The following is a 27,761-nucleotide window of genomic DNA, read 5'->3' as shown; positions in this document are numbered from 1 at the left end:
TTTTTTCTTTTTCTTCATATAAGTACTACCATTGACTTGTTTTTTGACCGGTGTTCAGTGCAGAGAAGGTGTGTAAAGTTTAATTAGCTGTAAAGCTAGAACTGTATCATCCTGTTTCTGCATGTAAATAGTTAACTCACAGTATCTTATTTTTTGCCTCTGCATCACTTTGCATTTGTTTATGCTGATCTTCACCTGTCATTAATTGTCAAGTTACTCATTATCATGAGGTCCTTGAAAAACATCAGTCAGCCTTTCTTGGGTATCCTGAATAATTTAATACGATCTAGCGAACTTTAACATCTACTGCACACTCTTTTCCAGATTATTTTGGTGTTAGACACCACATGTGCCGGCACAGCTTTCTGTGAAACTCATTTGTTTGTTTCCTGCTTTTAACTTGGTAGCTCAGCTGAGGAATTTTCCTCATGTCCTGTAGCAATGTAATTCTTTCCCTTTTGTGAGGAACACTAAGTGCCCATTGAAAGTCCAGGTACGCTATGTAAGTCTGATTTCTCCTGTGTATCTACTTACTGATTCCTTCAGAAAACACCAGGAGATTTTTGAGACCTAACCTTTCTGTACAAAAGCCACACTGATTTTTCTTCCAGTATACATAATACTAAATGTACTCTCAAAAGTAGTTTTCAGTAGCCTTCCTTATGTGGTGTGAAGCTTACTAATCTTTACTTTCCTGGAATTCTTCTGTAACTTCTTCAAAAATAAGACTTCAGTAACTGGGGCAAGGAAGTATTTTTATGGGCTTTCATGTAATTTTGTAGGTGGCACATTGTATTTATGGCTACTGTATATAGATAAATGGCTTGAAGTTAGTAAACTATTTTAGGAGGAATCATAATTGATAAGAAATGATTAATGAGCCATTCCTTACAGTGTGGTGCTAGTGTGGGGTTTTTTGTTGTGGTTTTTTTTTTTTTGAATGCTTGCGTATGTGTGCTTTCATAATGTAGATGCACATTATACAACAGATAAACCTTGGCCAGAGGGCTGCGCCTCTCCCTGCATCTTTAATCCCATTGCTTTGAAGGACAACACAACCTTAATAACACACTGTACATAGATTTAGCATTTCTTTGATGTCACAGAGCACCTTTGAATAGATTCCAATTTATTTTAAGACCTGCCAGCTCTTTCTAGTACTCAGTTTTTCCTTATCTCATACTCTACCATCTCTCCCTGGGCTCTGGTATTTTTTTTTCCATTCATTTCCAATGGGCACATATATAACACTTACAGACATTCCCGTATGTGCCTTACATCTCTTATCCTCCTAGTATCTGAATCATGCTTAAGGTAACTCACGTTTTCCATCCTCACCCCCAAGAGTCAAACAGAGAACATTAAATTTCAAGAGCTATTTGGAAATAACTTCAAATTATAAAGTGTTTCATGGATCAGTTCCCAAGACACAGAGGAACAAGAGCTGTTCTCTCCTTGGGTACCTTTTTGTTCCACAAGCTGATTATCTGAGGAGCAAAAAAAAAATACCTCCTAGTCTCTTGGCTGCTGCCTCTGGTGTTAAGTTCAAGCGACTTGGTAGTCAGCCAGATCTTGGAACTAAAGTAGGACAAATGGGTTGTTCTTCTTCGGTGCTGTGTATTGTACATACCTGGCTTCATACAGTAAAAGTCAAGTTTCAAAAGTTGCTCACAGGGTATTTTGAGGTACAATAACTAAGTGAAATACAGTGTTTGGGGTTTTGGTTACCCATTTCCTGGATGTGTAATAAAAATTATTGTTTTAGTGAAAAATAACCTCATTTAAAATATAAAAAATAGATCAAGTTCTGAGACATAGATACATGTTGCAGTAAAGTAGCTTCATGGGCACCAGTGAAATAAACTATGCAACTTTTCTGACTTTGTTTACAGTGTAGACAAATCCTAGGACTGTTTGTGTATATGTATGAAATTGCATCTTATAACAAAAAGGGGCAATATTGTGATTCTCGGATATTCAGGCAAATCATAAGAGAGAGAGAGTTCTGCTGTAATGAAAGAATCCGCTATTTTGGATAAAATAACCATTTGATCACATTGATGTTCAAGTGCCTCTTTCAAAATCAACGTGAGGACTTTCAACTCGTGATTCTGCTACATTACATGAGTCAGAGCATAATGATGCTGACAGATATTGAGGAGCTTGATAAAACAATGTCTCTCTTAAAAACTGTTCAGTGTTTTAATCCTGAAACATCATGCCAGCATTTGTTACTCATTAGTAAAGTGACAGTGAAACTTGAAAACATGTAGCATGAGTTTCACCAGTCAGCTCTCCATCATTGTGTATATCCAAATCTTCAGGTTGTAAATCTGGGCTTTATTACTGTGACAGATGGCCTGGTAGATTGTGATTAAGAATATATTTTCCCCCTTCTATTAGTGCGCTATAATCTCACTGTTGGAAAATTTATGGATTAACGGAAATATTGAACATGAAATGAACGGGATTTTTTTCTGGTGGATTTGTAAAAATTCAGAAGTACTCTTACAAAAAAATACTTTGGCAGAGAAACAGTTTGAAATAATGAAACTGAGGCCCTGGTTGTGTGTAGTTTTAAGTTTGTTTCACCCTTTGTGCAAGACGAGGAAGTTGAAACTAGTGATTCCTGTCCAAATTGTAAATTCTGCCACCTGTCACCTCTCTGGAGCTGCCATTAGATGGTGAGGCTGCCCACCCATCTCAGACCGACTTGCTGTCACAGGTGACTGAACAGATTCCTGCGTGGCTGTTAAAGCTATGAAAGCATTTGGGATCCTTCTGCATTTAAAACAATATGCATGAAAAAATTACTATTCAGCACCCATACTTTCATTCGGGGAAGAACCACTAATTGTACTCAATGAGCTGACCCCGTTCCCTGCGCTTTCACGGTCTCATACTCTGGTACATCTAACGTGTCCTGTTGTTACGGCAGTTTCTGTTACTTTGCGCAAGAATTATGTGGTTTTGTGAAATCAACTGCGGTTTAAAGCTCTGGGGGGAAATATTTTAAGGGACACTAGTGTAACTTTAGTTGTGTAAAGTGTTTATTTTGTATGTTGAAAGGTGTTTATATGCTAAGAAGCTTAAATTCTAAAGGAAACCAGGCCTTTAATATGAGCTTCTATGACCTATTTTTGTATATTAATTATTGGTACACGTGTAATGTAACAGCTTTATGTTGAATGTAGCTGGTCTTCAGAATCGTGTTTTCTGTCTGTTTTGTTAACGATTTCTTTACATTTTGGTTTATTTGCCCAAATCTTCATCTGATAGGCTCTCTGGATCAGGAGTTACACCTGATTGCACTCTTTCCTATGCTAATATCAATAGGACCCTAATTCCAATGAGGTTTCAAAACTGACTTATAACAAATGGGCTGCTCCCTGTGATGGTGTCAACACGTTCTGCTGACAGCACGTGGCACTAACAGCCTTCCTGCTGTCCAGCCACCGCTGCCAGCTTCGCCGAAGCAATTCTCTCTAAACTCCTGTAACAAACCTGATACAAAATGCAAAACAGCTGTGGGGACCCTGAATAAAACAGGAGGGAGTAGTCTTCAGTATACATTGATTGTGGTAATTTTAAGAACCTGTGCTTTGAAAGAGAAAAGGTTATTGCCAAGGGAGTAATTGAACTTACTTTTTTTTTTTTTTTTTGGTGTGTTTTTGGTTTTTTTTGGTGGGATTCTGTCAGATATTTTGCAGATAATTGTTTTACAGCTACATTTAAAACCATATCAATGTGTCCCTAATTATACCTTTTTATGTAGATTTGCAAAAATTAGAAGTTAACTTTGGGCCTGATCTTTTTCAGTGGAAATTCAGAATTAGCTGCAGTTTGGTGGAGGATACAGTATAGCCATCTTTTTAGACAATTTACATGTAATGAGACTGGAAGACAGTAGTAAAATTTGATCCGGTAGTTGTCTTAGTTGCTTTTATGAAGCCCATGTCATATGTGCAAGGTTGCACAGAATTTCATTATGGTGTTTTGTTACTTGATGAGAAAAAGCACCAGTGTGTGCCTAAAAAAAAAAAAATTCTTGCCTTCTTTTTAGTCGTGTTGTTAGAAGGGCGGAAAAATTGTTTTACTAGATATGGAGGCTATAAAATTTTATGTTCAAGGAACATGGTTTTTTAAATAAAATAATAATTCTTGTTTAAAATTATTTGCTTTCTCTTTCCTCTATTGCTTTTGCCTTTCGTGATCGAAGTCTAGGAGAGTAAGTCAATGTTTTAATGAACTTTTGGGGATTTTTTTTTTTTTCTGATGTGCTTATAAGAAGTTATTCCATTTCACTTCATTGTTTCACTAGATCAGGCCAGAAGTTATTTCCATTGAATTCATTCACTAAAACTCCTCAAATTGTATACATATTTTTAATTGGATTAAAAAAATAGTGATTATTACCAGTTGGTTTTGTTTGTTGAGATATGTGTGTTTATGTATATATGCATGCTGTATTCCGTTCCTTTCTTTTTGAAGTTTCATCATAGCCTTTTATTCTTTGATTATAAGATTATGCAATATTTAGTTTCTATATTTTAAAAAGTCATTATTTTGAGATACATATTTGCATTCACACTGTACTTCAGGTGCCTAATGAAGTCATTGAATCTTGAACACACAGTTCAAAATCACGTGATGTAAAAGCCGAACTCTCCTATGGATGTAAAACATGCATTAGGAGTTCTCTCTCTCTTTTTTTTTTTTTTCCTTTTAATCAATTATTTTGTGAAGTTGTGGTAGAGAAGAGAAAAAAATAAAATGGGCTTAAAGGTTAGGAAAATGTCAGGAAACATTAATGGTGTTTTCCCCGTTTTTAGGATTCACAGAGCAGGCAAGGAGGATACAGTATGCATCAGCTTCAGGGGAATAAAGAATATGGCAGTGAGAAGAAAGGTTATCTTTTAAAGAAGAGTGACGGGTATGTTCTTGGAGCACATAAGACATAGTGAGAACTACTGCTATGTTCCCGCACTGGTTTTTATTGTGTTGTACTATGGATGCTTTTAAGGCACGTTCTCCTAACGCATGTGCCTCAATACTCAAGAATTTCACTGTTCAAATCTGAACACAGGACTGAATTGAATGTAATAAATATAAAAAGCACGACAAGCAATAATTAAAAAATAAATCATATTAAAAAGAAAGCTATTGTCTTTGTAAGTCTCTAAAAGGTGATTAAGACCTGTCATGAATCCCCAAGTTATTTCTGATGAGTCATTAAATAAAATTTTGATTGCCTCTGTTTGTTTCTCAAGGTTGCTCTTCTCAAAACGTTAATGGGATTAATGTGTTTTGAAATCATGTCTAGGTACTGAATTTGTTGTTGATATTCTTCTATAGGTTAAGGAAAGTATGGCAAAGAAGAAAGTGCACTGTTAAAAATGGAATCCTTACCATATCACATGCAACGGTAAGTTACTTTTATACCTTTTTATTGAAATAATAATTTAACATTATCCTTTCCCTGTGAATCTGTTGCTGTTAATCCGCTTTTGTTTCTGAGTGTTGGAATTCTGTGGCTTTTCAGAATTTGGAGACTGACTTACGGCAGTAATGCCATAATTGTTGCTCTCTTAAAATTTTTCCTGCTTGCCTGCTGCTGAGCACTGGTGAGAACAGGTTCAATGGAGCAGTGCGCCTGTTCTTATTAGTCCACCTGTCAGAGATGGGGTGTCAGTCATCTGAATGAAATGAAGTGTCGACAGTGTAGCTGTCGGCATCAGAGCGAGACCCTGGAGGCTCCTCTCCCAGCCACTGGTCAATGCAGTCGAAGGAGTCTGGGTAGATCTGGTCAGATGTCTCGTTATCAGCTCAGTTCTGGCTGTTGACTGCGCTGAAAGACTAATAACTAGCTCATACATAGATGTCTGTATTACAGGTGTTTTATTCCTACATAGGATATTAACTAAACTTTTTAATGCCTACACATTGATTTTGTAAAAACTTCAAAAATTGTTCAACTAAACAAAGTGAGAAAATTAGAATAAAGGCTGGTTTGAAATTAATTTCCAAACTTCCTGTGAGCCGTATGAAGTGCACTCTTTTTTAGCCTCGTAAAATTTTTCTTCATCCTTTTCCCCACTGACGGTTGATTTAATATTTAAGTGTATTTATCAATAGTTTGGTGAAAAAATGGCAAACGTATTGAACAGATTTTTCAGTGAATACTTCAACTGGATTTGCTCGTAAGCATTGTCATCATATATCTGTGAAGCACATAATTCGGAAACCTGGGAAGTGTTTGGTATTAGATGTTATTGATAGAGTCTGAGAGATGAGCAAGTGTGTTAAAATTTTGAGTGCTTTCAACTAAAATTTTGAAATTTTGGAAAGTTTTGATCGTAGTGAGTTCTGGGAATTGGGTATATATTAATGTTTGAACTATCTGCCTAGGAATGCTAAATCATGAGGAAGTAATAATAATATTGTGGTAGAGGCAGTTCTAAAACTGTCCAGTGGCGGATTGACACAAACTCGTGGCAAACAAGAGTAACTCCTGTTACTGTTGTTAAAGGAGGTGGTTCCAACACCCTTCTTTACCCTTTGCCCCAAATTCTACTGGTGGCCATGAGTATCAGTGTCTAAAGTCAACTACCTATCTTAAGCAAGTGAAAGGGAAGTTATTACATTTTGTACTGGAGGGTGGGTCTTTTTAATGGCTAGGAAGATAATCTTCACCTTTTTTGAGGAGTCAGCCAAATGGCTGATGATTGGTTAGTAATGGTTCAGTTATCACCATTTTAAAAAAAAGGTGTATTGTCAAGCTCAAGACTTGCCAATTTAGAATTCTTTGGATAGCACTGTTGATTGTAGTTTTCCTGCTCTCGTATGTATCTGTGTAAAAGCAGGCTGTTTGCTCTTTTCAATTGCAGTGCCAAGAGGAAAGTAATTTTCTTGTTTTCAATGGTGAAAAGTTCGGATCGTGACAGTCTGTTTGACACTAAACTTTAAAAACTGAGACTCCAATTCCTTCGAGGAATTGTTGCTGCTTAAGTGTTAACGTTGTTGTGTTGATGATCTTCTTCTGATGAACATTTGACAATGTGGGAAATACACTTCTAGATATTTGTTTGTTGGTTTTGCATTACCTTTATATATGATTTGCAACTTCTAATGTAAAAAAAAAAAAAAAAACCTTCCAAAACTAATTTCAGAATTATTTACTGATAGCCGACATCTCAAGTTCAGTTTATATCTGCCAACTATGGTAACTTTAATTCAGGATCTCTATGGTTTCTGATAAACCTGTATAAACCCAAAATGCTTTAAAGACATAGTTAGTTATCATGTCTTAAGTAACCTAATTAGAGCAGAGAATATTAGTAGATGTATTTTTTCCAAGTTCTGAAACTCCAGATCTCCAGCTTCCCACTTCCCTTTTAAATTTTTAGGATTATACCTTTCATTTATTTAAAATGGGAGGAAAACTGGAATACGGGCATACTGTAATCATAACTGCATAATAGTTTTACCATCATTGATGAAACACAATAAAAAAAACATCACATATTCTAAATTAAGGTTTATTCCTTTAACCCCCTTCAAATAGTCAGGAAGAGCTGCCATGAAGATTTTACAGATTTAGTTCAGATTTAGCAATCTGTCCTTTCTGATAGGTGTTTGTATATGCATGTCTACACTTCCAATTAATATTGCACATACTCAGTCCCCAGAAAGGAAAAATAATCCTAAATCAAGACATTTTTAAAGTAAAATAAATTTTCTTTTTAGTCCAACAGGCAACCAGCTAAACTGAATTTACTGACCTGCCAGGTGAAACCAAATGCTGAAGATAAGAAGTCTTTTGATCTAATATCACGTATGTAGCAACTTAAGAGCATCTTGCATTACGTGGGATTTCTAAAAATGTCATTACAAGATACTTTGAGGAAAAATGAGGCTACAGTTCAAAATTCAGATACATGCAGTGTCTTCAAGTTTCGAAGTTTTGTATTTTTCAAATGCAACATATGTGCTGTTCTTCTAAGTTCAGGGAGATGTTTAACACCCTAGTGGAAAATGCATAAGCTGTTTCCACCAGGAAATGGAAAACACCTTTGGCCTCATCTTGTTTTTCCTTGATTGTCTGTTCTGCTTTTTGAGTGCTATTCAGGGGGTTGAGGAAGGCAATGAGAACCCAGTTTCTCTTGTTCTCTTATCCTCCAAATTCTTCTGTTTGTCTGAAACTGGTAGTGACTCTTCCTCTCAGCATTAAAGCTTCTATGATTTCCTTCATTTTCATCTTGTATAGCAGGTATTTGTATCCAGTCTGATTTTTAAAAATACTTCTGAAGTCAATGAGTCAACTTACTGTTTTCAGTCTTTACATATATAGTACTAAACAACAGACAGTTCCAACTTTGTATATTTACAAGGACAGTCTGTGAAACCTTTGAATGCAAGGGGCGATACCTGCTTTTAATCTCATCCTTTGGTTTAGTAAAAAAAGTTTCTTAACCTAAATGGAGGGAAAAGTAAATAATAGGAACAAATTTATTTTGCCCTTTTCTGCTACTCGTGTTTCAGGGTTGACTTCAGAAGGGCAAAATTTGATTCACAGGCTTATTTTTTTTAGTATTCTAAACGTAAGACTTTTGAAATATGTACATTTGGTCTAAATCAAAATTCACCATTTCATCTTTCCCTGTTTTTTTTTTAAATTGTTTTCCATAGCTATGCATAAATTATTCATGTTACTGGATAAGAGCAATTGCTCTTAAAAGCTTTAGTTGCTGAATAGGTTTAGTAGTTGATATTTTTAAATTTATCATCTGCCAAATGAAAAGATGTATTTATTTATTCCAGATAACAGAACATACCACTTTCAAGCAGAAGACGAACAGGAATATGTAGCGTAAGAACATTTGCATTTATTTTATATTTTGCCAATAGACGTGTATAAAATCGCATGCAACAGTGGAAATAGTTGTCTCGGTTAATGCAGAAGTAGTGCCTGCTGTGTTTCCTGCTGTTGTGAATCTCTAAGTTATCAATTGTGTCACATTAGAAACAAAACAGGACAAAAAGCCCAGCCCGACGAACCAAAAACCTGTTTACATTGTGTACCCTGCCAGCAAGTGGTTCGTGTGCAGCTGCTTGGTGTGATATAGTAGATCAGGCTTTTAGGGTTCAATTTTAAAGTTCTTAAATCTTCTGTGTCAGGCCTCTCTTGCTGTTACTACTTTTCCTTCTGAACCTACCTTTTCCTTTAAATTAAAAATAATAAATAGATAAAAGATCTCCTTAGAAAATATTTACAGGTAATGCCTCTTTTCTACTGTAGGCCTAGAAACGAACAGCAAAGCGTATCTCTTTGAGATCTATGTGCTTCAGAATCCAATAACTTGCTTCATTAATGCATGTTTTCAACCAGATTATTCCCTTTAAAACAATCTATCTTCGTGCTGCTTCAGAACTACTTGTCTGGAGAACCATGTAGCACTTTTTTACCTCCCAAATATTGCTCTTGGTGTTATGAAATGTGTGTTGTGCAGAACATTACAACCTAATGCTCATCACCTGATAATTCAAGGAATAAAGTTACTGGTGAGGAGGGCAGCAAACCTGAGCCTCCCAGGCTGCCTCATTCTTCAGGACCTTTGTGCTTTTTTGTTACATCTCCGTATTCCAATGGAAGACTCTGTTGCTCCATGTGTCTTTTAAAGGGCCAAGCGATGTGTTTGTAGGGTGTTCCAGTAGCGTGATGGTGTTGGGAGGCCATGGCATTGACCGTTCCACAGTGGGAGGCATGGGGGGAAATGCTGCAGAACTATTTGTTGTGCAGCTGTTTCCTTCCAGAGTCTTCCACAGCTTTACAGTGGCTCTTAGAATGCAAAGCTGACTTGATAGTCATGCTTACTGCATTCATTCTGGAAGTTAATTATTCCAGTCATAGTGAAGAAGAAAATACTGTTATTTCTGATCAGTAATGCAGTTGATGAGTCATATGTTTTTGTGTCTCTGCCATAAATTAGTTTTTACGATATTTGCTTTTTTAAAAGGTGACTTTTTTTTATTTGGGGTTTTTTGTTTTGAGTTGTTTTCTTGTTTTGGTGGTTTTTTTGTCTTAACGCATGAGCAAGGTAGGGGGAGAATATATTCGTAACATACTTCTGATTGGCAGGTCAGTAAGTTTAGTTTAGCTGGTAGCCTGTTGGACTGTTCTGAAATTCCAGGCTGGTTTTGTCTCTCATTAGAAGTTCCCATTTGTTTATCACTGAAGTCTGTTTTATTACTTTAAAGTCCAGTGGCTGAGAAAATGACTTTTACTGGAATACAGAATCACAAAATATCTCAAGTTGGAAGGAACCCACAGGAATCATCGAGTCCAACTCCCTGCTCCTCACAGGTCTACCTAAAACTAAACCGTATGACTAAGAGCATTGTCTAGAGCTCCTTGAACTCTGGCAGGCTTGGTGCTGTGACCATGTCCCTGGGGGGCCTGTCCAGAGGCCAATTTACCTTCCCAGTGAAGAACCTTCTCCTAATGCGCAGTCTGAACTTCCCCTGATGCAGCTTCATTCCATTTCCTTGTGTCCTGTCGCTGGTCACCAGAGAGAGGAGATCAGCACCTCCCCATCCGCTGCCCCCTGTGAGGACATTGCGCACTGTGGTGAGGTCACCCCTCAGCAATGAGGTCACCCCTCAAGCTTCTTTTCTCCAAGCTGAACAAGCCAGGTGACCTCAGCTGCTCCTCACAGGTCCTGCCCTCAAGACCTTTCCCTGTCTCGGTCGCTCTCCTCTGGACACGCTCATCGTTTGATGTCCCTCTTATATTGAGACACCAAAACTGCAACACCAGTGCAGTGTAGAGTGGAGTGCAGTATTTTTATGTTGTTGCAAGTTTAAAAAGTTTCATTTAGCTAACGAGACATGAGTTGCATCTAAGTGTTGGAATACACGCAGACAAACTAATAGACGCTAAGTGGATTTTGCTGTAAGCCACCAACAAAAAGATATTGTAATGCTACTCAGACGAGTGTTCTGTTTCAGGTAATTACTCAAGTGACCCAAGTGATGGGATGTACTTTGAGATGCACACGGAAACTTTCTTTTTTTTTTAGGAAAATTTCTGCAATATCTTTAGTTAATTGAAGTTCATGAACCAGGTTGACTGTTAATGTGTTGGTGAAAAACTACAATATAACCAAATGTTCTGTTTTTCTTTTGCAGCCAATGAGTAGGTCTTAAATAACTTTATTATCTAAGGTGTCATGTGAAGCCTTTGACTTCCAGCCCTTTTGATTCCAACCTTATTATTCTGCAGGAACTCCGCGATGTAGCTCCTCGGTTAGGGTTATCATCCTCATATTCCTATTTCCACTTGACTTGTGGATGTGTGCCTCTCTCTTGACCCTTTCTTCTCCATCTTGTGTTTTGTCTACCAAGTTTTAGTGCTGCCTCTGTTTTGTCTTTTTCCTTTGTGCACCAATTGAAAAATAAATGCAGAAATAGATTTTTCAAATCACTTTCCTTCCAGACTCACATATAAATAGGGGAAAAAGATAGATATGTTTCTTTATACTTTGGTTTAACTGACCTTACATATATTTTTCTAGTGATCATTTCAAACCGCTTCCATAAATAGCTCCCCAAACTCATTTTTAAAAATAATAATTTTAAAAAGCAGGTGGTTTAAAATACAAATAACTGAAGCCTACATTCTATTACAGGCTTATTACCGCTTCCCCTCAAACATTTCCTTTAGTCCCTTGCATTTCTTGTTTGTGTGTTGTTTTTTTGTTTTGGTTTGGGTTTTTGTGTGTTTGTGTTTGGTTTTGTTTGTATGTTCGATCCAGGCAGCTGTCTGTCTAATTACTCCTTGACCATCCTTCAAAATTCTCAGTGAATTATTAGTTTCTCTAGTAGATAAAGTACAGTGTGTGTGTAGGGGCTAAATTTGTTTATGTATGTGTGTGGATATATGTATTTATGTGTATATTATAAGAAACATAACCTCAGATCTGTAAAATAACCAGATTTATTTTTTTAACATGTACAATAATAGATGCTTTCTAATTTTTATAGTTGTGGATAGGGCCAAACATACTTTGGACATGACCTTTAAGTTTTTTTCTACCTTCTTTTTGAAGATCTGTCCATTCCTGTAGGAAACACCTGGATTATAAACAAACCTGGAGTGAGAAATTTTATTATGAAGAAACACACGTCTAACTTCTGTCTAGTGTTTACCAGGAGTCTTCGGGCATTTTTTACTTTGGGAAGATTGAGTTAGAAGGTCGCGATACTGTCTGTTCCATCTTCCATACAAAAACGTTGTTTCTGAATATTTGAAAAGTGTTACGTTATTCTTGTTCTGTTTATGCATTTACCTGGGAACAACGATGTTGCAATAGGAATTGTCAGAAGAGACAGAAAATCTGTTACTGCAAACCAGAAACACTATTAGACTGGTTTTTATTCTTGGGGGAAGGGGGCTTTGATTGGCTTAGAAACACTGCAGAAAAATAAGAGGAATCTGAGTGAGAGTCTGATCCACCCGAGATTAATGAATACTTCTGTTTCCTTCATGGGATCCAGAAGTCATCCTTGATGCCAGATTTTTGTTTAGCCTCATGAGTTTCTTCAAAACTGGGAATCTCCAGCAAACAAAATGCCTTAAAGGATCATAGGTAACTGCTGAGATCGAGAAAAACAAGCGTGGTAAAAGATTGGTGAACCTGTCTTATTGTAGTAGACAGACGGCAAGGTAGTTCTGTAAGACTCGAGTAATTTTTAAATTATTTGAAAGAACACTAAGAAGTGTTATCAGAAGCTTTTGACTGTTAGCTTGACCCTGATGGCATTGTGAAATAAAATATAGAATCACAGAATCATTTCCGTTGGAAGAGACCCTCAGGATCATCGAGTCCAACCACAACATAACCTAACTCTAGCACTAAACTATGTCCCTAAGAACCTTGTCTAAATGCCTTTTAAACACCTCCAGGGATGGTGACTCCACCACTACCCTGGTAGAAAAAGCAAATACATTTTTTAAAAAAGGAAGGAAAAAAACCCTACTAGTACAGACAAAAAAAAGAGGAAGAACATCAGTCATAAGGCAAGTTTTTATAAACTATTGACATTGAAATAATATATTATATTTACTGATTTGAATTGTTTATTTCTGAGTGTACCGCCTGCCTACAGGAAGGCCTGATGACCAGCTGGGGACTTCTTGTGTAAATGGCATCAGTAATTAAGAATGTGTCCGTTATTGGGCTTGTGTTAAATGGGTCTTGCTGGCGATGTCTGGGACGAGCTGGCGCTGCGGGGCCTCTGGCTCCGACTGTCCCAGGTGACACCAAGGACATCCAGCCTTGGACAAGGGGGTTCCTTCCAGCTGAGGAAACACAACCAAAAGAAGTTATTGCTCGTACAGTTTAGAAACCCATAATACTGAAATCTGTATCAAACTAACAGCTGCCTCAATCGTGTCATGTTTATTTTAATTGTACCTAATAATTTTTTAATTGTTACTACATAGTTGAGTTTTATTCAAATTCTGCCTTTTTAACAAACTAATCAAATAGTAACCCTGAAAGTAATTGTCAACAAATGTCAGGATAAATGTTGTCTGTCTTGAGTTTAATAATTATTTTACTCTGTGTTTAACCAAACATTACTGTAATATTAGCAGTGAGATACTGCCACATCTTATTTTTTTAACATTGGATTTAATCAGAAAAGTTGCAGAAGAACGCCATCTAGTGGAGGTTCTTGTATTTTATCATATAACTAGAGAGACACGTAAATACATTGTTTTCAGCATGTAAACTATGGAGCAAGTTTGTTTTCAAATCTTTCAATTTCTCTTCCATTTTTAAGGTTGATTTTTCAATAATTTTTAGAGCATTTTCTTTTAAGTACAAGTTTCCAGATTATTCTCTACCCATAAAAATTTTTAAAACATATGTATATGAAGTATAGAATAGACAGTGCCTGTTTACAAGTTCATGCTCTGAATCTGTATTGCAAGAGTATATACATACATTTCCCACTGAAACCTTTTAAAGCTTATCTTTGCATTATTATTTCAGTGAGAAATTATGAATTTCAGTCTGCAGTTTTCTTTTTTTTAGTTGACCGTAGCCATTTTAGCACATTTCAGAAGTTGATGATTGCAGATAATTGGGATATTATTGTGAGCAGGAGACGGATCGAGGACAACAGCAACTTAAAATATTTCTGTGTGAAAAATGTGTATTTGCAGTAGATCTAAAAAATGTTAAATCACCATACCTGGGAGAATATTTTTTTTTTTTAACTTGTTCTTTTTCTAAATTAGTGAACACTGCATCTGCAATGTGTTTGTCCTCAGTGTAACCGCTTTCCCCTCTTTAATTCCACCTGTTGGGCAGCAGCCACCCAGAGGAGTTTGGTTTGGTTTTAATTAAAACATTACTGTGTAAGCAAAAACTTGCATAGTGGTTGGGGAGGGGGAACTAGTGCCTGAAATATCATTAAATTGAAGAGTCTTGATTTGTTGCGGTCAACAGTTGCTCTTAAAATTTTACTTTGGCTATCAATATCCTTGCTCTCCTGTCATCTGCTCTTCCTTACTCCATTTGTTGCCATGGCAATTTTCATTAATTTGAACATTACAGTCTGGCTCTGATTAGTGCTCTGAGACCTGCATTTTGAAAGGCAACTAAACAAACACGAACAGATTCAGAAACGCGCTCGCCGTCTCTTCTGTGAACAGCCAGGTGCACACTGGAGAAAGCAGTGGTTATAATTTTCCCCTTTAATAATGGGATAGACTTCAGGAAGATCTTAGGCACCTACTTTTAAAGCAGTTAAATTTACAGGAGCTTAATTGCACTTTTTCTCTTCCACAGCTTCTGCTTATTTGGGGAACCTGAGGACTGTACTGCTTTAGCTTTGAAATTATGCATAAAAGGGACATTAGAATTAAGACTTTCTGTCTTTTCTTATTTTTGCTTACCTTTTCTCAATTCTTTCCTTTCTGTCTCTCGCTTTTTCCCCACTCAGTCTCTCCCACAATATAATCCTCCCTTATATTCCCACTAATATTTTGTTTCTGGCAAACTTTCTACAGATTATAGATTAACTTGTTTTTGCAAATGCAGATCTTCATTAAGGTCTTTATCTTGTGCTAGGTGGATATCAGTATTGACTAACAGCAAAGAAGAAGCATTAAATATGGCGTTCCGTGGAGAGCAGAGCACAGGGGAAAACAGTTTAGAGGACCTGACCAAAGCCATTATTGATGACATACAGAGATTACCCGGCAATGAAGTCTGTTGTGATTGTGGCTCACCAGGTATCTCATTTTGTTCATGCCATCGACTTCTCGTTGGGAGCAAAGGAATTTCTTTAAAGAAGTGTTTGTAGAGCGCAAACTGCTTTTCTAAGCGATGTGTTGATCGGTCTTCAGCCTGTTTTTAAAAGAACAAATATGACTTTCATACGTTAGTTCCATTTAATTCACTAAAATATTTTTGTGCGTTGTCTGTGCTTACTTCCAGCAGTTCAAGCCCCTCTGGAGTTTGAACTGTTCTTGTTGCACTGTCTCTAGATGCTTGTTGCACTTGAATGGAAGTTGCTTGGCATCACTGATCCTGTGCATGCTACTAAGTAGAAGTGAGTAACACTTAGACAACGATTCAACGATTGTGGAAAAATTGACCTGGCCAGGATCTTAATCTGAGGTTTTATCTTGGCCTGAGACTACTGGAATTGCAGTATCAAAAATATTCAGAGGCAGAATAAGTAGCCTTGTGCAAAGAGTGAGATCCAGAGTTGAAATCCTGTCGGATTATATCTGCAGAAGGACAGTTACATGTCAGTTGTGTGTCACTTTGCACTGGAGAAGAGTCTACTTGTCATCAAACTGCTGAATCACTGTGGTCGTTGGCGGCTGTGACAACTTTCACATCTAAAGATACTTCAGGAAGGAGATACTAATTTAGAACTGAGTAGTTAGGATGTGTCTTGAAGATGCTTACTGACGCAGAACCAATCCAAATAAGTACCACCTAGATAAAAATACAAAGTCCAATATAATTATGTCAAATCCTGGAATTGATTCATTCAATTATTTCATCGTGTAAAGCTACACAAATTTCAGATTACAATTCTCACGAATCTCATAGTTTATAGTGAAGTTTTTAAGCTTCACTCCTGCACCCCAGCTTGCTGCTTTAAAACCTCTGACTTAATGCTTTATCAGTTACTAATTAAGATCAAAGAAGAGACAAATTTGAAGGCATGTATGTATCCAAAATATGTCTTGAGCTTTTTCTTTTCCTTAAGAACCGATCTTGCTTCTTATGTGGCATTCATAGAATAAGATCTATTTGAATATTACATGCAGATCTCCTCCATGACAGCATTCTCTTTTCTTGACTAGCCAGTGTTCCTTCAATTTTCTATAACGTTTCTATTATTTTACTTAGCGGAAGATGCTATTTTTAGTTTTCTATGAAGAAAGACTATTTAAAGCTTAAGAAGTAAAGATAAAAACTTCAGAGGTGGCCAACACTGGAATTTAGGAGATCTGTTCCTTTTAAAAACAGGAAACAAAAGCCTTGCTTTCTTTCTACAAGAAACAAATCTGAAATGTATTCATATGTGGTCATTCGATGTGGCTTTGTAAGTCTAAATTCAGTACCCTTAGGACTGTCTCTAAATCTGGAAAATTCAATTCCCTTGGTAGCAATTTGTGATTAAACTTGCACTGCAATTTGGAGAAATATTGAACGTTCTTAGTTTGTTTCCATTGCTAAAGCATTAAATGAGGAATCTTTTCAGAGTACACTGGGATTTGTTACCACCATTGAACACCTTTTCTTCAACTTTGATTAAACATTTTGTTTCTCAACTCTACAGATCCAACATGGCTATCAACTAATTTGGGCATTTTAACCTGCATTGAGTGTTCTGGAATACACAGAGAAATGGGTGTCCATATTTCTCGAATCCAGTCTTTGGAATTAGACAAATTAGGAACGTCTGAACTCTTGGTAAGTTTCTTTAATTTGGGTTATTTTTTTTTAGTCAAATATCGACCTGTAGCTATATTATGGGAGGGATTTTGCTCTTATGCATTTTTGATGCTTTTGACCACTTGTCACTTGCAGAATGAATAGTGACTTCTGTTGTGATTAGTGCTGGCAGAATGTTGCCTCTTATTAGCTGATCTTGACCCTAAATCAGGACAGTCTAAAAATCTCATGTGATTAAAAAAAAAAAAAAAAAGAAAGCTAAATTAACTTGACCAGTGAGAATGATCGTTGCTAATTTTGACAGAAAAAAGTGTTTGATGAATCTTATAATTTGATGGAAGAAACCCTGTAATGTTAAAGTAATTAAAGGAATCTGATATGGGACTACTGAAAAAAAAAGGTTTAACATTAGCACAAGTACTCTTTCTGAAGTTTTGAGATGTTTGCACAGTTACTATTCATTTAAATCAAATTTTACTAAGCATGACTTTCCAGTAGGCCTGAACTTCTTTCCCAAAGCTTCCTGATGGGTACACCAGCATTGGTTCAAGGTTCATGCTGCTGGTGCCTCATTCTGTCTCATATTGGAGGCAGATAGTCTTGAAATACAATTAATTAGCTGTGACTCTGAAGCCTATTGAACAAGTTTTGCAATTATAAGATTCACACTTGAAAATATTTTTAATTACTTTAAATGTAATCTAGTGCTTCAATTTTGCAATCCTGTGTGTTCCATCTTTTATTAAGCATGGAAAACAGACATTAATAGTCCAGGTTTTAAGTTGCTGTTAGACCCAGGAAAAAAACACCTTCTTTTATATATATATATATATGTATATTTTTTTTTTCTTATTGCAGCTGGCCAAGAATGTAGGAAATACTAGTTTTAATGAAATTATGGAAGGGAATTTACCTAGTCCTTCACCTAAACCCAGTCCATCAAGTGATATGTAAGTTTTGAATCTCTAAATTCTTTAACATCAAGTTTACTATGGAATATATATGTGTTGTAAAATGTCTAAAGCAGTAATGAAACCAGAGGAGGGCCAGGATGGCAGAATGCTGAGGTTTTTTTTTACTCCAGCTGTGGAGTATCTTAGAAGTTCAGTCTCATGTCATGTAGTCATATTTAAGCTGCCTCAGCTTCTCAGTTTGGGGTTTTAAGATTCATTATTTTGAATGTTAAGTGTTTTTGAGTTTTGTAGTGTACCCTCATGTGACAAACACAGTTGGACTAAATGGCAGGAGCTTCAGATGCTGTGTCCTGAGGTGCGGACGAGCTTTATCTTCCTTTCGCTGGTGCAGCAGTTGAACAGGGAGCATAACAGATGTGGTTTTGCCACCAAAGACTTTTTAATCTTTTATGCTGTTTTCTAGGTTTTTTTTTTTCTTTTATCCTGTTTTTAGCATGTTTTTCATTCTTATCCTGGTTGTAACATGTATATATGTTTCCATGAGAAATCACACTTCAGGCTTTGTTTTTTCTTTGCTCTTAGTCCTCAGAGTCAGAGTAATTTTCGTATGTAACAAGAAGGCAGGATAAAATTGAATATGTACCTTATTTTGGGCTTGTTTGCAAGAAAGATATGCATTACAATAATAAATAACACAGTCTTTATCTGATAGTTTTCCTCTTCCCAGCTCCTGGGTTAGGCAAGGTGATTTTAAATTTAAATCATTGACCCATTTTTCTAAAAATTTCTAAACTGAGGTCTATTTTCACACCCCATAGGACTGCACGTAAAGAATTTATCACTGCTAAATATGTAGATCATAAGTTCTCTAGGAAGACTTGTGCATCTGCAGCAGCTAAACTGAGTGAATTACTTGAGGCTGTCAAATCCAGGGATTTACTTGCACTAATTCAAGTCTATGCAGAGGGGGTAGAGCTAATGGAGCCACTGTTAGAGCCTGGACAGGTAAGCTTATCAGGTAAACAAAGCCAAGTATTTTAAATAATGTGTATTTATAAAATGTCCAGGGCCCAGGGCTGCTAGCTTAGATGCTAAAACAAGAGAAATAACAGATGAAAAGGGTGAGTTTTTTTCTTCCATTCCTTAATGCGGCATCCTTGTGGGGAGGGAAACAAAGATGGTATCTGTTGTCATTGGTTGATCTAAAGGAGCGTGAAATGCGATAGTGATATCATACGCTGTTCTAGGTGCAACTCTAGTAGATTGTAAAGCATCTGTTCTGCAGTACCTGCCTTTTAGGAAAAGGTCCGAAGGGAGAGGGCTTGACGTGATAACCCAGGGTCACCTCATATCACAGACTGCATCATATCTGCTGTTAAAGTAGTTGCCCAAGGAACAGATTATTGACTGTATACAAGTCTCTGTTTCTATGAGGAAAAGGTAAATCTAATGCCTTCACAGCTTCTGAGAAAGTAAATTTCCTTCAACCAGGAAGATAGATTTATTTTTAATTTTTTAGTAAAGTACTGAATACTTTTGATCTTCCTTCTGAAGTCAGAAAGTTTTTCAGAAAAATCAGTCCAGGTTGACCTCAGGCATCCATGCAGAAATGCTGCTCAGGAGCAGTGTAACCTGCTTTTATAAATGATGCTGTGTAACCACTTGGTTGGCAATGTTTTCTGTCATTGCTTTTAAACTCAACTTGAAGAGACCTCAGAGAATGTTTTCAACAAGTTCTGTGAAAACAGCTAACTTGGCAAAGGACAGAGTGCCCGTCTGTATTGAGTGGAGAGATAAGTTCAATATAGTCTCAGCACTTGAGATATCACAGGGTGCTTATCATGGAAACACGTTACAGATTCTCAAACTACGAGGTAGAACAAGGTAAACTTTCTGTATTTGTCATCCATAGCAGTTACCGCAGAATTAGTTCCTTAGCATTTCTCAGCTATTACTGTCAGTGATATCTAGAAAGGTATGAACACCAGCTGGAATGTTGACTGCAGTTAAGAAGCAATAGGTACAGACTGAAACACAGGAGGTTCCCTCTAAAACATCAGGAAACACTTTTTCACTGTGACTGAGCACTGGGATGATTTGCCTAGAGACATTGTGGAGTCTCCATCCTTGGAGATATTCCAGAGCCGTCTGGAAATGGTTCTGGGCAACTGGCTGTAGGTGACCTTGCTTGAGCAGGCGGGTTGGACCAGATGACCTCCACAGGTCCCTTCCAACTTCAGCCATTCTGTGATTCTATAAGAGATTTTATGTGTGCAGGACTTTGATTTTTGTGTATTTTTTCACTGGTTTTGTAGGAAATAGTGTTGCGGCTATGCTTGGTGCCCACCAAGGTGTAAGAAAGCAGAAAATACTGTAAACTCTCTCAGTAGTTCTTGACAAGATCCCTTTCAGTTACTAGTAGCCAAAAGGTTTAAAGGCTCCAGGGAATTGTTCCATCCAGCTGGGAAAAAGGGAAGATTGGTTTCAAGAAAGCTACAGCCTCAGGAAGTGTGATGCCATTTCCTTTGAAGCATGTGGTGTCTTTTAGGAATTAGAAAGGCAATAACTGTTTTTGTTGTAATTTTCTAATACTACCTTTCTGTTGAAAGACTTGTTGTAAGAGAGTCAGTTACATATATCTTGGTAGGTCTCATATTATAAGCTCTGCAGAAATAAGACACAAAAATCTAACTTGTGTTTACATGTGTTTAGGAGCCAGGTGAAACAGCACTTCATTTAGCAGTCCGGACTGCTGACCAAACCTCTCTCCATCTGGTTGACTTCCTTGTACAAAACTGGTATGGATTCCTCATTTTTCATTAAATTGTGCATGAAAAATGTAGATGTTCAAAACTATCCTTGCAGTGTTTTGGACTGCGTTTACTCATCACTAATGATAGTTCTCCTTAGGTATGTTTCAAAAGAGCTTAATTTAATACCTTTGAGTTGTCCTTTGTGCTCCTCATGAGTAGAGAGAGGGAAAGAAGTGTAGATTAAAAATATGGAAGGTGATTTATAAAAATAGGATGAAAGGAAAAAACTACATAGAGCAAAAGAGAACATTGATTTAGAACATATCACAGCATTAAACAATGCAAACAAATAGTTCAGGTAAAGGAGGGTTGACAAGTAAACAGGACACAGGCAAAGAAATAAAATTCATAAAATTATGAATAGAAGCTCAATTGGCTTGAGCTGGTGGGGGGAAGGCTTGAGGATCGTTTCAATTTTTGTTTTTCCCTCAGCATAACAAGTCATACCTGCTATTGAAATGCAGTCAATGAATAATTATTTCCTTCCCCTCTCTTATAAATTTATGTAGCTTTGTATACAGGGAGTAACTGAGAGGAGGTTTGGGCTTTTACAGTAAGAGCACAGACTTGGAATCCATGTTCCTGACACCATCTCTTGGGCTGTGTGGATTAGCTGTGTAACCTTTACTTAAACTTCATCCTGCCACTACTCCCTCATGTTAAATGGAGCTAATGACTTATGATAGAAGTGCTATTAAAGCAAAAAATAAACTAAAATAAAGAAGTAAGCTACTCATATTTGCAAGCTGTTTGAGAATACGATTTGAAAAATCTTTTAGAAGCCCAAATAATTATTTAGAGCATTATTAAAGGATTTGCTATTTTGTATGATTATTTAAAATGTTTTTGTTTAGTTATAAAGCTTCATAGTTTCTTCAGACAACCATTGTCTTTTACGTGTTTCTGTCAGTTGTCTGTATTTTTGTCTTAGTCTCAAATTTAGAGCATCTTTACAACCATCTGGGCTCTGCACTTACTGTTCAATATGGGTGATACTGAGTGGAAGAAAAGCTGTCATCTTCTGAGCTCTTTTCATTTATAAAAATGTGTTCTATTGATCCAGATATGTCATTAACATTGTTTGAGAAACCTTGTTTTAGAAATTGAAAACTGAAAGAAGTACAGTTTTTAAAAACCCCTTTGCGCGGCTTCTCTTTCCCTAAGCCAGCGTGTCCCCTTCTGTTCCTTCTTCTGACTTCTGTGCATCCTCACAGCCACCCCCTTCATAGTGAAAGCGTGGGACCTATCAACCTATTCTGACTGCACCAAAATGATTTTTCAGATGCTTTCTGTTGGGCTAATTTAGCATGTTCACAAAGGACTGAATTTGAATCTTTGAGTTTCACTTTTTTTTTTTTTTTTTGAATGAACGTCTGTAAATGCTCAGTTCAGCCACAGCTCAGGAATTTCCAGTATGCTTGGAACTATTCTTAATAGTCTTTGAAAGTAATCATTTAAAAATATTTCTTCCTACTTCATATTTGTCCAGTAAAGTATTTATCCATTTATTATTTATAAGGATTCTAGATCTGAAATGAATAGCACAGCATACTGTATTTTTCTTGTTTTTTTCTTTTCTATTTAGTGGAAACCTGGATAAGCAAACAGCATTGGGTAATACAGTTCTACACTACTGCAGTATGTATAATAAACCTGAGTGTTTGAAATTGCTTTTGAGGGGGAAGCCAACTCTTGATGTAGGTAAGTTCAATATTTAATACTCGGAAATCAAGATTTCCTAAAATTCTTCTTCCATTATTTAAACCACTTTCAGTTTGTCTCGCTCTGCTAAGTGAACTTTTAAACGGAAAAATAAAACTGCATTAGAAAGATGAAGACTTTGCCACCAACAAACCTGAAGGAAGCATTCAGTTAAGAAATAGAACTTGAATTCTTAGAAGAGAATAGTGATAAAAAATTTCTAATGCAAAATACTAATGGTAAACCCTAGTTTTTCTGCAGTTTTATTTCCAATGCATTGTAAAGGTCCTGAAACTTAGGTTTGTTCTTTTATATTGTAAAATTCATTGAGTACTTGTATGTTCTAATGCTTCAAATGGCTGCTCACATTTATTCCACTCCAGATGCGTGTGGGCTTTGTGTACACAACAGTTAATTCTTCTTTTAATACTGGTGTCAGTTGGCACCGCAGCTCCACCCTGCGTGCTGTAGCCACTGCTGGAGCTGGTCAGGGACGCGATTCGCTTTCTCAGCTGCTCTTCTCTTTGCCGTCTTCTCTTTGCCATCTCCATGTCTGGGATAGCTGTTACACTTGCTGTACCTACATCACTCCATTTTTCATCATGGCTTAGCAAAAGTTTGATTAAAAACAGAATGTCTGAAACCTGGTTGGTCACCGTTAGGATAATCTGCCCCTTACAGGGTGCTCTCCTTTCTCTGCTGTATTTTGAGAGTTAGGAAGTTATTCCATGAATCCAGCTTGTCAGGCTCAGGAGCAAAGTGTCATCAGCATGTCTGTAAAACATTTGCATTCTGTCAGGTTTTGGTATAAGATGGAAACTTTCTGAACAGTTGGTGCAAACTGAAGAGTGTGAACTTTTATTTCTTCCTTTTTCCTCATTGCCATCATTTTTCTCCACTGCCCAGTAAAAAAACTGATGCATAAATTTAAGTCTGTAGCTCAGTGGCAGAAGTCGTCAATTTCCTTGGCCTTTTTATACATCCTTAAAATATGTTCGAATAGTATCATAACTCAAATAATTTGATGTCACTTTTTTATCAGATATGTCCCTAATTAAGAAAATGGGAAAACTATCTGAACAAGCTTAAGAGTGTTTATTTGTCCTTCTATTGAACTCTCTCCTATGTAGATGCCAGAAGAATGTTCTTACCTTTTTGGTTTTTTTGGTTTTCGGTTTTGGTGGGGGTTTTTTTTAACACTCTCACATAGGAGCTGCATATCTTCCTTAGGCCTTGAAACATGATGTTTATACTTAAAGGTTGAAAGGTTGAAATTTATGTAGTTTCTTAAGCTATCTGCTACCTTCAGTTAAGATATACTATATTTTCATTCCTTTTCCTGTTAAAACTCCTGACCCATCTCGTACCTTTCCATAGGGAACCCTCCTTTTGGGGGTCTTAATTCTTTGAAATTCATAGGCCTTTCTAGATGAATGCTTTGTATTTTCTAGAATTCATGATTGACGTTCTGTATGTGATACTACACACAGATATGTTCACTTACGACACCTCAGTTCGACTGTTTTCCATTCCAAATCACAGAAATGCTTTACAATCTGGATATGATGTAGAGTTACTCTGTTCCAGCTCCATGGCATTTACAGCTATACTCTAAGAATAAATTTTACCTAAGTTTTGACCACATAAGGGTGCGATGTGGGGGTTGGTTTTGTTTCCTTAGACATGCTACTGAGCATCGAGGGAGGATGCCATTAGATGTTGTGCCAGAGCAGAGGACCTTCCAGAGTGCTCAGATATCGCCTTCCCTCTGATCAGGAATTATTTTAAAATGTAAACCATTTTATAGCCTTTAGAAGGACGAAATAGCTAGAAACTTTTAAAATTATTCTTGTTCAAATGTCATCTTAGAACAGGATCTCTGTCTTCACATTCAGGCTTCAAAGCACTACGTATTAATCAAAGTAAAATGTGTGTGGATCAACGCTTGCTTTTTAATTTTTTTTTTAATCCTACAATAGTTCTCTTTTTTAAGCCATCTTACCCTGTCTGCTTGCTTTTCCTGCTTATTCGTGTAAGAGTTTTACTGGCAAAGGAGTTGAGTGGAGATGGAAATGACTAAATGTCTTTATACTCTGCTAGGCTGGTTCGGAGGGATTTGGGAACTGTCCCAGCAGATGCTGCTGTTCAGAAGGAACCTGATGCTACGTGAAATTCACGAGCACTTACAGTGGAAACTTAAAAAGCTGCAGCTGCTATAGAGTAAATAGATGTTTTTCGTCACTTTTAGAAGTTGTTCTGCTGAAAATACTGAAACTTAATGAGTTGATTCTTTAGACATCTCAAAGAATTTCTCTTTTTTTTTACTGTTACTTTTGTAGTAAACCAAGCTGGAGAGACGGCTCTGGACACAGCAAAACGAGTGAAAGCTGTCCAGTGTGAGGAACTGGTAAGAAAAGGGGGATGTTTACTTCTTTAAAGATGGGATCTACTTAAGATGTTGTTAACGCTGTATCTCAGACTTGGTACCAGTACCAGCTGGCTGTATGCTGGTCTGAAGGCCCTACCAGAGATGAATATTTTCTAACTTCAAAAAAAACCAGTCATTTTCTTTATAACAGCTTAAGTGAAAAAGCTTACTACTATTGGAAGTGTTAAGTTATTTTGACCAGCATGTTTGAAGACCTTGAATACTGGAGGATCAGGTATTTGAATACCAGTTAAGGCATCATTCTAGGACATTTGGGTCTCCTCACCTCAAAAGTTCTGCTTAGAGACAGTTCTATCAGGAGCATAAAACAACCCCTGAAATATTAAAATTGACAAAACCTTTTAGGTCTGGATCTTTGTATGACTTTTCCAACTTTGGCTTTTTCCAGTTTATTTAATGGGACACATAGTTCAGAGATGGTGAAAGTCTTTTTACAAGGAGAATTGAAATGACTTGAAATTAAACCTCCTCAAAGGAGAAAGAAGCAAAAGTGTCATGTCTGGAAGTTAGGGTATCAAAAAATGTAAAACACCAGCTTTTGTGGGACTTGGTCCCTCTGCTGAACCTGAATGAGAAGCTGCCACACTACCTAGACTTTGCTCTGATCAAGGCAAAACCTGAAGCATTCACAAAACATTGTCACTTGCCGCTTAATTCTGTTTCTTAGAACTTTTTCGCCTCATTTCGATGATCCAAGGAGGAAAGCTACTTTTTCTCTGCAGCTGTAGTAATCTTAATACCTTTCCTTTGACAGTTGAAAGTTCTTGTCATGTATTAATTAATTACCATATAATCAAGAGAGCTCGTCCATCAAAATCAGAATAATTTTCCCTATTTCTGGGGATGCAAGTGAACATTTTGCTATGATTGGTGAGGTGTTAACTCTCACTGACTTCTCAATGACTCCCGTGTCTGCTGTGTAAGTGCTCTTTCCAGTATATTGAGTATTCTGTCAGCCAAAAAACCAGATCAGCTGTGCAACACACAACTGCTATGGGTTGCTTTTTTCTGTGCAAGATATATTTAATAAAGTAACATCTGCCATTAATGTGGACCAACTGGTTGTGTTTTAGAACAAACAAAAACAAGTGGATGTTATCAGTGAACTTACCTAGCAGTTAATAGTTTCAGTTATTGTAATCTAAATTCCACTGATACCTCACTGATTATTTCAGTTAACTATAGTAGAGCATTTACAGCTCCTCTTTTTATTTTTTGAAGAGGAATATTATTTCTGCTTTTTCTCAAAAGTGGCAATGAGATGAGGTTATGAGTAAAAAAGAAATGTAAGCAAACATACCATTTACCACGAGCAAGAAGAAAGTACAAAATAATATCTAGATGTTTGCGATGTTGTAGATATACTAAGCTAATTTCTGTTGCATAACTGGAGTCTTAACTGTGTAATTAAATTCAGTTTCAATTCAGGTGGATTCATTAATGCTTATGTAACAGATTGAAAATACTTACTTTCTTCCAAATTTCATTTTGTGAGGATGATTAAAGGCTCTCCTGAATCAGCTAGTACTCAGTAGACTACATTTCAAAGGACGTGAAGGAATAAAAAACAATGGGAAATCTAAGCACTGAAAAAGATAACTTATCTCCTCAGAATAACCACGAGCTACAATTTTATTTTTTGCTGATCATTGAAGGAGTAGGTTTTTAAAGGAAGTCAATACATTATTTGGGCTAAGTAGAGGAATTTGGCCACATCCAGTGAGAGCGAGGGAGGTATTTAAATAATGGATAAATACCTTTTCATTTGATTCCAACACAAGGATCGTGATTTTGGAGGAGTAATAGTTATACGTACCAGAGTTGATAAATATGTTTTGCTTTTCCTTTTTGGAAAGGAGGGCTCCAGATGCATTCTGCTTTTGTGCATATACCTTCTCTTCATGTAGTCTTCTTAAATGCTTGTCAAACATGTCAGCTTCTACCCATTTTGAGAAAATCTTCCCCTTCAGCCTTTTGGCTATTTTTCCATACCTCAAATAAATGAAGGATGTTTGTGTGATTGCCCTGAAATTGTTTCTTTTTAATGTCTGGAAAAGTTTTAAACCTCTAAATATTTCAGTTTATTGCTTGCTCTTACAAAACTAACTTCATTGACACCAAAGGAACAGCAAGTATTTTAACACAGATTGTTATTTCTTTCAGCTTTCTCAAGCCAAGGCAGGAAAGTTAAACCCTCATGTCCATGTAGAGTATGAATGGAATCTTCGGCAGGAAGAAATTGATGAAAGTGATGATGACTTAGATGATAAGGTGAGCATGAATTTCTGATACGGCTTTGCACAAAATCATCAAAATTTCCGTTCTGTCAAAATGGATGGAAATTAGGGACATACTTTAACCTTTTTTTTCTTACAGATTTTTTTCTGAGGGAAAAAAGCTATTTTTGAGGCCTGTATTAAAGGCTGCCGAAGTGCTTTTTGAATATATTTTGTCAGTCTAGTTATGATGGACTTGAGTTTCAGCAGTTTTGCTTTGACAAGATGTACAATATGATACAAATCAGTAAATGTAGATTACTTTGTCACTTTATCCCCTTCTGAATTCTAGGCTGTTCATTTTTAGCTGGAGGAAATCCAAACCTTACATACTTTTTTTTTTCTCTCTGTAATTAATTAAAAACCTAGTTGTTGAATCAATTCACTCTGTTTTTCAAAAACTGTGCTTTGCACTTTATTCCTGATTTAAAAAAAAAAAGTAATGAGAAGACAAAACTTGAGGGCATAGGATAATTGCCATCCTAGAACATGTGTAAACTTAGCTTCAGTGTCCTACTTTAGCAAGTCAGTTAATTACTCTGTGTTCTGTTTCTGTAATAAGTGGGAATACACCTCTCCTATTTTATATAGGTGCTGTAGAAAGAAATGTGGTCAGCTTT

The 27,761-nt window shown here is 36.7% G+C and overlaps 1 protein-coding gene across 3 annotated transcripts in view; it reads left to right on the top strand.

Moving 5' to 3' along the window:
- The window catches only part of ASAP1 (ArfGAP with SH3 domain, ankyrin repeat and PH domain 1), a 154,149-nt gene that overhangs the window by 100,620 nt on the left and 25,768 nt on the right, over window positions 1–27,761 (top strand). For all 3 annotated transcript variants that reach the window (XM_065628086.1, XM_065628088.1, XM_065628087.1), the window contains 12 exons: window positions 4,833–4,933; window positions 5,356–5,425; window positions 7,747–7,834; window positions 8,821–8,869; window positions 15,141–15,304; window positions 16,873–17,006; window positions 17,847–17,938; window positions 18,721–18,907; window positions 20,615–20,700; window positions 22,301–22,416; window positions 24,756–24,823; window positions 27,029–27,136. In XM_065628086.1, coding sequence (XP_065484158.1) covers window positions 4,833–4,933; window positions 5,356–5,425; window positions 7,747–7,834; window positions 8,821–8,869; window positions 15,141–15,304; window positions 16,873–17,006; window positions 17,847–17,938; window positions 18,721–18,907; window positions 20,615–20,700; window positions 22,301–22,416; window positions 24,756–24,823; window positions 27,029–27,136 — 1,263 coding nt within the window. The remainder of the gene's footprint in view (window positions 1–4,832; window positions 4,934–5,355; window positions 5,426–7,746; window positions 7,835–8,820; window positions 8,870–15,140; window positions 15,305–16,872; window positions 17,007–17,846; window positions 17,939–18,720; window positions 18,908–20,614; window positions 20,701–22,300; window positions 22,417–24,755; window positions 24,824–27,028; window positions 27,137–27,761) is intronic.

The sequence above is a fragment of the Caloenas nicobarica genome, chromosome 2 (assembly GCF_036013445.1).
Source record: "Caloenas nicobarica isolate bCalNic1 chromosome 2, bCalNic1.hap1, whole genome shotgun sequence".
In the NCBI taxonomy this organism is placed as follows: Eukaryota; Metazoa; Chordata; class Aves; order Columbiformes; family Columbidae; genus Caloenas; species Caloenas nicobarica.
This window is presented reverse-complemented; position numbering and strand designations above follow the sequence as displayed.